The 12,030-nt window shown below is 35.4% G+C and overlaps 1 protein-coding gene across 2 annotated transcripts in view; it reads right to left on the reverse strand.

Annotated features, from left to right (window-relative positions):
* Positions 1–202: 202 nt before the first annotated feature.
* Positions 203–12,030, reverse strand: part of FNIP1 (folliculin interacting protein 1) — a 132,859-nt gene continuing 121,031 nt past the window's right edge. For both annotated transcript variants that reach the window (XM_082650882.1, XM_082650881.1), the window contains 2 exons: positions 5,379–5,494; positions 203–2,953 (listed from right to left, as the gene is read on the reverse strand). In XM_082650882.1, coding sequence (XP_082507008.1) covers positions 2,875–2,953; positions 5,379–5,494 — 195 coding nt within the window. In that variant the 3' untranslated portion in view covers positions 203–2,874. The remainder of the gene's footprint in view (positions 2,954–5,378; positions 5,495–12,030) is intronic.

Below are 12,030 nucleotides of genomic sequence, written 5' to 3' on the forward strand. Positions count from 1 at the left end.
CACAACCTCATAAAGTAGATTCTACTAAGTTACCAATTCAGAAATTTAGGATTAGAGAAGGACATTATGAACAAGGTCACATGCCTAGAAGTGTCACATTTGGGAAAACAATCCAGGTGGGCCGGCACCAGAATCCATGTTACATATACCTTATTAAATGTGAAAGAAAGAACAACATCATCCATCAAATTGACATGTGTATTTATTGCACAAATATCCCCTAGAACTGGGAGGTTATTATAATACAGGCGTACATTTGAGAAATGTATACAGAACAAGAAACAAGTATTTACATTTTACATCTCCCACCATCTAAATAACTTAAAGCATAATAATCTCATAAGACATCTACCAGAAGTAGGCATTGTGTAAAATCTGTTTCTTTTTAAAGTGATCATCCCCAGTGTATGCCAATTGCAACAAAATGAAATCTGTGCTAGTATGTTTATTGCACTTAACATTTTCAAACTCAAAATTAAGACATATTAATAAAAGCCAGGAATATTTAAAATCAAACCAATTAGTTTATATACAGGAAAAATTAGTTTTAAATCTATAATGTAAAAGATCCCTTTTTCATCTCCTGTTGCAACAAATAGGTTTTTAAAATGTGTAACATATATCTATCTGTACCGTAAGAAGTTGAAAAAAATTATTTTGAACAGGCCAAAAATTCTTTTCACATTCATCATAATGATCACACTTTAAAGAAGTAGCAGCTCATTCCTTGGGCTTTGTGTAATGCAAGAATGACTATGACGAAGGAGCAGAAATTACAGAAGAATTGCAAATTATAAAACTCAGGAATCCTATAAGGATTGATGATTCTATAAGAAACTATAGGCCTTTTCCTTTCAAGCAAAGCTTAGTTTTAAGAATTACAGTAGCATGAGCCATCCATTTATTGAAGACTAGATTTCCTAAATGGTAATTTATTAGAGATTTCAAATAGATAGGACTGTGAATAGTTCAATGATTAATTTAAACAATAACACACATAAAAAAGACACTGTCTACCTGCTACATATTCTGAACTACAATTAAAAATAAAAATGTACAGTGGCCACATATGATCTTTTCTATATTCTGAATTCTGCTAAAGAGATTGATTCATAAAATTCCAAACAACAGATGAGAGAAGAACTTCATTAATGAATAGACTAAAAAAATTAAGCTAACGAAAATATATCCATAAACACTCTTTGACAGCAAGTCATCCATGGAAGACTCTGGTACTAACTGGGACCAGCTGATAGGACACAGGGGCCAAAGCAATTGCAAGCACACCAATTTCAGGTTTACATTCCATTAAAATAACCATTTCTTCTTAGTCTAGCTGGAGATTAGAGTAAGACAAAATGTGACCCAATGCTATAAATTCAAGGTCAAAGACTAAATAAACCACAGAAATCTTCCTTAATTATTGAAAACTTAAATAGCAAGAATAGATGCATTATAGACAAAATGTACCTAGAAACAGAATGAGCAAGTGGTTTTCTGTTTTAAGCTAATCAACTAATTATGATGAAAATAGTTCATGAAAGTAGAAACCAGCTTCACTTCTAGCATTAAAAGTATCTTAGACCAGGTAAGTAAAGGATAAACTATAATGTAGTATTTCAAGTAAACTGAGGTAGTAGAGCATAATGAAAACTTTATCTACCCATCTTTCTATTTACATTACTTACAAGAGTTTGGTTCCATATTAGCCTTTCTCACAAGCAACACTCTACAATATATACAAAAACAGTAACAACTGAAAAGTTGAAATCTTTGAAAAAAGTTAGCTTTTGGAAGAGAGGAGCTATTAGAGAAAAAAAAAAATCTTAAGAGTTAATGAGTTCTTTTAGTGTAAACTGAATATTATGAAGCAGTGAAACAAATATTCAGTTCCTATGGGTTCAAGAAGGGCTGATACCGAAACCAAGGGCCTCAGCTACCTGAGCACTTTTAAAGAAAATAGTATTATTTCTGCCAATGCTTTGGTGCAATTTTTAATCCTAATTTTAATTTATTAAATTAAATGCAAATATGTAAATATTAACATTTATAAGAATTAGCTTATACTTATAAACAAAACAAATGGTATAAAGTAGTATTCTTATTTTGGGAATCTACATTCCTCAGCCTTAAAAAAAGATTGGCTTTACTTATATTTTAGGGTGTGTGAAACAGAAAAATCACCAGAAAGTAATATTTCAACATTATATACAATTAATCCTAGTTGAAAATATATTTTTTAAAAAGGCATGTTTACCAATCTTGTATTTCTACCTCTGCTTTTTTAAAAAATAGATACATATGTACACTTGGATGGATAACATAACACAGATTTATACGCTTTATTCTGAGTTTATTCTAATTAACAAGCTGTTTAAAATACTCTGAGAAATACCCAGAAATCAGCTATTTTGAATTGAAAAACAAAAAAACACAAAGTTTCATAGATCTTTGTACCTTAGAAATAAAGAATTAAAACTAATGAAATGACTCTTTCTGAGCCATTTAATCATGAGATATCCATTCCTCCTACTTATGGGTTATGGCAAGACTGTAGTGATCATAATGAAATTCCTCAATGTTATTCATCTTGTAGAAACGTCGAAGTTACACTTTGGCTTCTTCAAATGCTTTCCCCCCAAATGCTGTTTTTAGTTTCACTTGGTTAAAAGTCTGCCACCATCCAGAAGTCCAGTCAAAATGAAAAAGCCATCCAGTGATGACACAATATGCACTGCAATGCAGAATACCCACCCAGGTGACTGACTCATTCAGATGAAGGTCTGACAGAGAAAAATAATTGCCATAAATGCATGTTGTGACTGCTTCCTTGGTTTCTACTTAACTTTCCACCAATTTCCAACAGGCTTTCTGTTAAAGTAGTATCTGAGCAACATATGGAGAGTGAGTGCTTGCTACAGCAGCCAGAAGAGGAAGATCACTGGATTCAATCCTGAAATTAAAAAAAAAAAAATCTCAGTTCAGGTTTATTCCTACAGGCAATGACTGCTATCTATAAAGTCACTATACATCTCCACTCAAGGAGCTTGGCCACCCTGGCCAAAAGGAAAAGGGTAAGAGAACTGAAGATAATGAAAATTAGAAATTTTTCAATAAGTAAAAACCATAACTAAAGATTTTTAAAACAGAAAGCCTCTGAAACCCAACAGTAACAAAGTCACGAATGCAGGAAACCATCTCACTGATGTGCTGATGGACCATGCATCAGGGCAAGGGATAATGTCTAAGAAATACTATATAGGGACTTCACTGGTGGCGCAGTGGTTAAGAAGCCACCTGCCAATGCAGGGGACACAGGTTCGAGCCGTGGTCCAGGAAGATCCCACATACCACGGAGCAACTAAGCCTGTGCGCCACAACTACTGAGCCCACGTGACACAACTACTGAAGCCTGTGTGCCTAGAGCCTGTGCTCCGCAACAAAGAGAAGCCACCGTAATGAGAAGCCTGCTCACCACAACGAAGAGTAGCCCCCGCTTGCTAAAACTAGAGAAAGCCCACGCCCAGCAACGAAGACCCAACGCAGCCAAAAATAAATAAATAAATTTATTTTTTTAAAAAAAGAAATATTATATAGTATAATAACAGAATAATAGTGTGCAGCCATATTGTTTTGGATACAAATGTTTCTATAATAAGATTTACTGGGAAGACATAATGGAAGCCTCTTAAAAATACAACCTACCACAAATAACTTATACGAAAAGAAAAATGGCCAATAAATATCAAAATAAGTTATGCAGACACACTCCTCGTTAGAGAATAAACCTGAATAAAATCAGATTTCATTTTTCAGCTAGTAGCTTGGCGAAGATTAAAAAGTTTGGTAATAAATAGCAGTAAGAAGAGTGTGCTTCCCACTGTTCGTGAAAATTTATTCTGGTACTTTCTGGATAGCATTTATTATTACTATCAAAATACCAACAATTTAATCACATATGGCCTTTAATTCAAAAATTCTACATCAAAGAATTTATCCTATAAACCTCAAAGGTTTATATTTATTCCAGCATTGATTTGTAACAGCAAAACACTGAAAATAAATTCCACCATATAATGGAATGCATTACAGCCATTAAAAATGATATAGATCAGTATGTGTGGTATGTGCTTAAATGAACAAACATTCAAGATACATTAAAAGGCAAGCTGCACCAAGATATATAGAGTACAAATTAATTTATATTTTTAACCCTACACATTTAAAAATTCTGTAAGAAGAAACAATCCATTAACTGTGCTTGACTGAGGATTGGAAGTTGAGGAAAAGACTTACTTTTCACTTTATGCCAAAATGCACTGAAACTTTCATTATATGTACATTACTTTACAAATTAGTTTAAATTTTCTAAAAATAAAGGCATTACATGCGGAGAATCATCTATTTCCAATCTGGATAATAAGCAATAACATTAATGAATGAATTTAATTTGGTTTCAGACATATAGTAGCAACTCGATGTTGGCTCTTTCCCCCTTCATAAAAGCTCAAATTAGACAAAAGTTCTAGCTTGTTTTAATTTATTCAACCAGCATTTCAAGAAATAATTTTCCCATACACACACACAAAGTGGACATAGAACACAGGGAAAGTGACTACAGACCATAATGAAAGGGGCTATACTATGCCTCTCGCCAATTTCCTGTTTGTCCTTCAGTTAGCATTTTAGATAATTAGCTTCTTCCCAGGAATAACTTCAGAGTATAAAGACATAATATATAGATAATGGGGAAGGAGTAATAATATGTAGATAATATACCATCATCCATAGAGTGCCATTACTTCAATCAGATCATTTGGAAGGCCGGGCAGATGCTGGGAATGATGAGTTTACAACATATTTAATAAATAAAAACGAATACTTACTTATTTTATTCTAATGCAAAAATGTAGACTTTAATTCCTTTTTATTCGACTATATTCTCAACCTACTGTAATTGCACAAGAGAAAGTGCATTTCAGATCAGTGTAGGACAGGGTTCTGCTTTTATACTGTATACATCAGGGGTCCCCAACCCACAGGCCGTGGACTGGTACTAGTCTGTGGCCTGTTAGGAACCAGGCCACACAGCAGGAAGTGACCGGCGGGCAAGCGAGCAAAGCTTCATCAGCCGCTCCCCATCATTCGCATTACTGCCTAAGCCATTCTCCACACCCCGTTGGTGGAAATGGAAACCAATCCCTGGAGCCAAAAAGGTTGGGGACCGCTGGTATAGAACAACCCAGCTGATAACAGTATACAGCTTCTAACAAGACAAAAAACTTAAAAAGAAAAAAGGCAATTCTGAGGAATATTCCTTGCCTAAATAAACACAGTGAAACGAGAAAGCAAAGCCGGAAAAGGAATCAGGAACATACCCTAAAACCACTCCCAGCTCCTTGACATGAACACGCATCTGCCCCCTCAGGTACTCAGACAGCATTTTGCTCTTGAAGTATAGCTCCTGTAACCGGTCTTCAAGATGCATTACACACTGCAGTTAGGAGGGAAACAAGAATCAAGTCAGAAAATGGACAACTCTTAAGTAATGCAAATTCCAAAGCATCATGTTTTGACAATTCTATTTAGTTATTCGAACATAAACTAAAATTTGGAGCACATTTTTATTTTTTGAATTTTATTTTATTTTTTATATAGCAGGTTCTTATTAGTTATCCATTTTATACATATTAGTGTATATATGTCAGTACCAGTCTACCAATTCATCCCACCACCCGCACCACCCCGCCGCTGCATCAATGTACATTCTCACCAACAATGCCAGAGGGTTCCTCCTCTCCACACCCTCTCGAGCATTTGTTGTTTGTAGATTATATGATGATGCCCAATCTAAATGGTGTGAGGTGATACCTCATTGTAGTTTTGATTTGCATTTCCCTAATAATTAGTGATGTTCAGCAGCTTTTCATGTGCTTCTTGGCCTTCTTGGGAGAAATGTCTATTTAGGTCTTCTGCCCATTTATGGATTGGGTTGTTTGTTTTTTTAATGTTGAGCTGCATGAGCAGTTTATATATTTTGGAGATTAATCCTTTGTCCATTGATTCGTCTGCAAATATTTTCTCCCATTCTAAGGGTTCTCTTATCATCGTTTGTAGTTTCTTTTGCTGTGGAAAAGCTTTTAATCTTAATTAAGTCCCATATGTTTATTTTTGTTTTCATTTCTTTTTTTTTTCTGTGGTACATGGGCCTCTCACTGTTGTGGCCTCTTCCTCTGTGGAGCACAGGCTCCGGAGGCACAGGCTCAGTGGCCATGGCTCACGGGCCCAGCCGCTCCGCGGCATGTGGGATCCTCCCGGACCAGGGCATGAACCCATGTCCCCTGCAGCGGCAGGGAGACTCTCAACCACTGCACCACCAGGGAAGCCCTGTTTTCATTTCTTACTTTAGGAGGTGGGTCAAAAAAGATCTTGCTGTGGTTTATATCAAAGAGTGTTGTTCCTATGTTTTCCTCTAAGAGTTTTATAGTGTCTGGTCTTACATTTAGGTCTCAAATCCATTTTGACTTTATTTTTGTGTATGGTGCTAGGGAGTGTTCTAATTTCATTCTTTTACATGTAGCTGTCCAGTTCTCCCAGTACCACTTATTGAAGAGACTGTCTTTTCTCCATTGTATATCCCTGCCTCCTTTGTCACAGATTAGTTGACCATAGGTGCATGGGTTTATCTCTGGACTTTCTATCCAGTTCCTTGGATCTATATTTCTGTTTTTGTGCCAGTACCATACTGTCTTGATTACTGTAGCTTTGTAGTACAGTCTGAAGTCCGGAAGCCTGATTCCTCCAGCTCCGTTTTTTTCCCTCAAGACTGCTTCGACTATTCGGGGTCTTTTGTGTCTCCACACAAATTTTAAGATTTTTTGCTTAGTTCTATAAAAAATGCCATTGGTAATTTGATAGGGATTGCACTGAATCTGTAGATTGCTTTGGGTAGTACAGTCATTTTCATAATATTGATTCTTCCAGTCCAAGAACATGGTATATATCTCCATCTGTTTGTATCATCTTTAATTTCTCTCATCAGTGTCTTATACTTTTCTGCATACACGTCTTTTGTCTCCCTAGGTAGGTTTATTCCTAGGTATTTTATTATTTTTGTTGCAATGGTAAATGGGAGTGTTTCCTTAATTTCTCTTTCAGATTTTTCATCACTAGTGTATGGGAATGCAAGAGATTTCTGTGCATTAATTTTGTATCCTGCAATTTTATCAAATTCATTGATTAGCTCTAGTAGTTTTCTGGTGGCATCTTTAGGATTCTTTATGTATAGTATCATGTCATCTGCAGTGTCAGTTTTACTTCTTCTTTTCCAATTTGTATTCTTTTTATTTCTTTTTCTTCTCTGATTGCGGTGGCTAGCACTTCCAAAACTATGTTGAAAAACAGTGGTGAGAGTGGACATCCTTCTCTTGTTCCTGATCTTAGAGGAAATGCTTTGAGGTTTTCACCGTTGAGAATGATGTTTGCTGTGGGTTTGTCGTACATGGCCTTTATTATGTTGAGGTAGGTTCCCTCTATGCTCACCTTCTGGAGAGTTTTTGTCATAAATGGGTGTTGAATTTTGTCAAAAGCTTTTCCTGCATCTATTGAGATGATCATATGGTTTGACCATATTCTTCAATTTGTTAATATGGTGTATCACATTGATTATTTGCGTATATTGGAGAATCATTACATTCCTGGGATAAATCCCACTTCCTCATGGTATATGATCCTTTTAATGTGTTGTTGGATTCTGCTTGCTAGTATTTTGTTGAGGATTTTTGCATCTATATTCATCAGTGATATTGGTCTGTAATTTTTTTTTGTAGTATCTTTGTCTGGTTTTGGTGTCCTCATAGAATGAGTTTGGGAGTGTTCCTTCCTCCACAATTTTTTGGAAGAGTTTGAGAAAGATGGGTGTTAGCTCTTCTCCAAATGTTTGATAGAATTCACCTGTGAAGCCATCTGGTACTGGACTTTTGTTTCTTAGAAGATTTTTAATCACAGTTTCAATTTCATTACTTGTGATTGGTCTGTTCATATTTTCTATTTCTTCCTGGTTCAGTCTTGGTAAGTTATATCTTTCTAAGAATTTGTTCATTTCTTCCAGGTTGTCCACTGCATTGGCAGAGAGTTGCTTGTAGTAGTGTCTTAGGATGCTTTGTATTTCTGCGGTGTCTGCTGTAACTTCTCCTTTTCATTTCTAATTTTATTAATTTGAGTCCTCTCCCTCTTTTTCTTGATGAGTCTGGCTAATGGTTTATCAATTTTGTTTATCTTCTCAAAGAACCAGCTTTTAGTTTTATTGATCTTTGCTATTGTTTTCTTTGTTTCTATTTCATTTATTTCTGCTCTAATCTTTATCATTTCTTTCCTTCTACTAACTTTGGGTTTTGCTTGTTCTTCTCTACTTCTTTTAGGTGTAAGGTTAGATTGTTTATTTGAGATTTTTCTTGTTTCTTGAGGTAGGCTTGTATAGCTATAAACTTCCATCTTGTAACTGCTTTTGCTGCATCCCATAGGTTTTGGATCGTCATGTTTTCATTGTCATTTGTCTCTATTTTTTGATTTCCTCTTTGATTTCTTCAGCGATCGCTTGGTTATTTAGTAACATATTGTTTAGCCTTCAAGTGTTTGTGTTTTTTATTTTTTTTTCCCTGTAACTGATTTCTAATCTCATAGCATTGTGGTCAGAATAGATGCTTGATATGATTTCAATTTTCTTAAATTTACTGAGGCTTGATTTGTGACCCAAGATGCGATCTATCCTGGAGAATGTTCCATGTACACTTGAGAAGAAAGTGTATTCTGTTGTTTCTGGATGGAATGTCCTATAAATACCAATTAAATCTGGTCTATTGTGTCATTTAAAGCTTGTATTTCCTTATTAATGTTGTTTGGATGATCTGTCCATTGGTGTAAATGATGTGTTAAAGTCCCCCATTATTACTGTGTTACTGTCAATTTCCTCTTTTATAGCTGTTAGCAGTTGCCTTATGTATTGAGGTGCTTCTATGTTGGGTCCATATATATTCATAATTGTTATATCTTCTTCCTAGATTGATCCCTTGATCATCATGTAGTGTCCTTCCTTGTCTCTTATAACATTCTTTAAAGTCTATTTTATCGGAGTATTGCTACTCAAGCTTTCTTTTGATTTCCATTTGCATGGAATATCTTTTTCCATCCCCTCATTTTCAGTCTGTATGTGTCCTAGGTCTGAAGTGGGTCCCTTGTAGACAGCATACATATGGGTCTTGTTTTTGTATCCATTCAGCAAGCCTGTGTCTTTTAGTTGGAGCATTTAATACATTCACGTTTAAGGTAATTGTTGATATGTATGTTCCTACTACCATTTTCTTAATTGTTTTGGGTTTGTTTTTGTAGGTCCTTTTCTTCTCTTGTGTTTCCCACTTAGAGAAGTTCCTTTAGCATTTGTTGTAGAGCTGGTTTGGTGGTGCTGAATTCTCTTAGCTTTTGCTTTTCTGTAAAGCTTTTGATTTCTCCATCGAATCTGAATGAGATTATTGCTGGGTAGAGTAATCTTGGTTGTAGGTTCTTCTTTTCATCACTTTAAACATGTCATGCCACTCCCTTCTGGCTTGTAGAGTTTCTGCTGAGAAATCAGCTCTTAACCTTATGGGAGATCCCTTGTATGTTATTTGTCGTTTTTCCCTTGTTGCTTTCAATAATTTTTCTTAGTCTTTAATTTTTCCCAATTTCATTACTATGTGTCTTGGCGTGTTTCTCCTTGGGTTTATCTTGTGTGGAACTCTCTGAGCTTCCTGGACTTGGGTGGCTATTTCCTTTACCACGTTAGGGAAGTTTTCGACTATAATCTCTTCAAATATTTTCTCAGGTCCTTTCTCTCTCTCTTCTCCTTCTGGGATCCCTATAATGCGAATGTTGTTGTGTCTAATGTTGTCCCAGAGGTCTCTTAGGCTGTCTTTATTTCTTTTCATTCTTTTTTCTTTATTCTGTTCTGCAGCAGTAAATTCCACCGTTCTGTCTTCCAGGTCAGTTATCAGTGCTTCTGCCTCAGTTATTCTGCTATTAATTCCTTGTAGTGTATTTTTCATTTCAGTTATTGTATTGTTCATCTCTGTTTGTTTTTTAATTCTTCTAGGTCTTTGTTAAACATTTCTTGCATCTTCTAGATCTTTGCCTCCATTCTTTTTCCGAGGTCCTGGATCATCTTCACTATCATTATTCTGAACTCTTTTTCCGGGAGGTGGTCTATCTCCACTTCATTTAGTTGTTTTTCTGGGGTTTTATCTTGTTCCTTCATCTGGTACATAGCCCTCTGACTTTTCATCTTGTCTATCTTTCTGTGAATGTGGTTTTTGCTCCACAGGCTGCAGGATTGTAGTTCTTCTTGCTTCTGCTGTCTGCCCTCTGGAGCACATTTTTAAAGCATGCAATCTTAGCTAAAGGAGTGTAAACCTTCTCTAGCTCATATCAAAGATTTAGAGTCTACAGTTATTTTTGTACCGTGGTAAATTACACATAATATAAAATTTACCATTTTACATATAAAAGTTACCATTTTAAATACTTAAGCGTTCAACTGAGAGGCATTATGTACATTCAAAATGTTGTGCAAGTATCACCACTACCCATATCCAGAACTTAAAAAAATACGTTTTTATTCCAAATTTGATAAATAAAACACTCAAATTAATACATTACAAATGTATTTAAATTAGAAAGGCTGCATTCTCCTGTGAAGAGCAAAAGAAAAAAACTTTGCAACAGCTCACAGAGAGTGCTCTATAGGCCTTACTAGAAATGTTTCTAAGCTGGAATATTAAAAACTAAAACATATACATTTTTTTTTATTGTCAATTAACTTGATCAATTCACTAATAGGTGATTTTTCATGTGAATGGATGATATATATGTATGAGGAAAAAGGCATGAGCTGCAGGTGCTAAAACACTAAATTCTTGCAGAGTATTTCTTCCCAATGGAAACCAGCTGCTGTTAAAGCTTCTAAGAAAAACACATTTTGTTTTTCTTCAGAAAAAACAATTGAATGTATTTCTTGGCATACATTGTTTTGTGGTACATATTTTGTGGTATAATGCTCATGTAGGCTGAAAATAACTTAAGCGAAAAAAAAATCTATAAAATGTTTATAATAAAATTCATCCATATATATATATACACACACACACAATTTACCACACTACCCATTTTTAGGTATACAATTCAATGGCATTTAAGTACATTGGCAATGTTGTGCACCATCATCACGATCCACTTCCAGAACTTTTTTTCATTATCCCAAATAGAAACTCTGTACCCAGTATACAGTAACCCTTCATGCCCTCCTTCCCACCACCCCTGGGAACCTCTGTGTACTTTCTGTTTCTATGAATGTGCCTATTATAGATACCTAATGTAAGTGGGACCACACAATATCTGTCCTTTTGTATTTTGCTTGTTTCACTTACTGTAACGTTCCATCCATGTTGTATCATGTATCAGAATTTCATTCCTCTAGGTTGCCACAAAGCATCGGGCTGATCTCCCTGTGCTGTGCGGCAGCTTCCCAATAGCCATCCATTTTACGTTTGGTAGTGTGTATATGTCAGTGCTACTCTCTCACTTCATCCCAGCTTCCCCTTCCCCCATGTCTCCATGCCCTCAAGTCCATTCTCTATGTCTGTGTCTTTATTCCTGCCCTGCCACTAGGTTCACTAGTACTGCTTTTTAAAATTCCATATATATGCATTAGCATACATTTGTTTTTCTCTTTCTGACGAGATATGGGGATATATGTATACATATAGCTGATTCACTTTGTTGTACAACAGAAACAAACACAACATTGTAAAGCATTTACACTCCAATAAAAATGTGAAGAAAAATAAAATAAAATAAAACTAAGACCCGCCAGGGACAGACGTGGTAATATGTATATTTAAAAATAATAATAATAATAATTTCATTCCTCTTTATGGCTGAAGTATTCCATTCTATGTATTACACGTCATTTGTTGATGGACACGAGTTGTTTCCAATTTT

This window comes from Grampus griseus (genome assembly GCF_964374135.1).
Source record: "Grampus griseus genome assembly, chromosome: 3".
NCBI classification, from domain to species: Eukaryota; Metazoa; Chordata; class Mammalia; order Artiodactyla; family Delphinidae; genus Grampus; species Grampus griseus.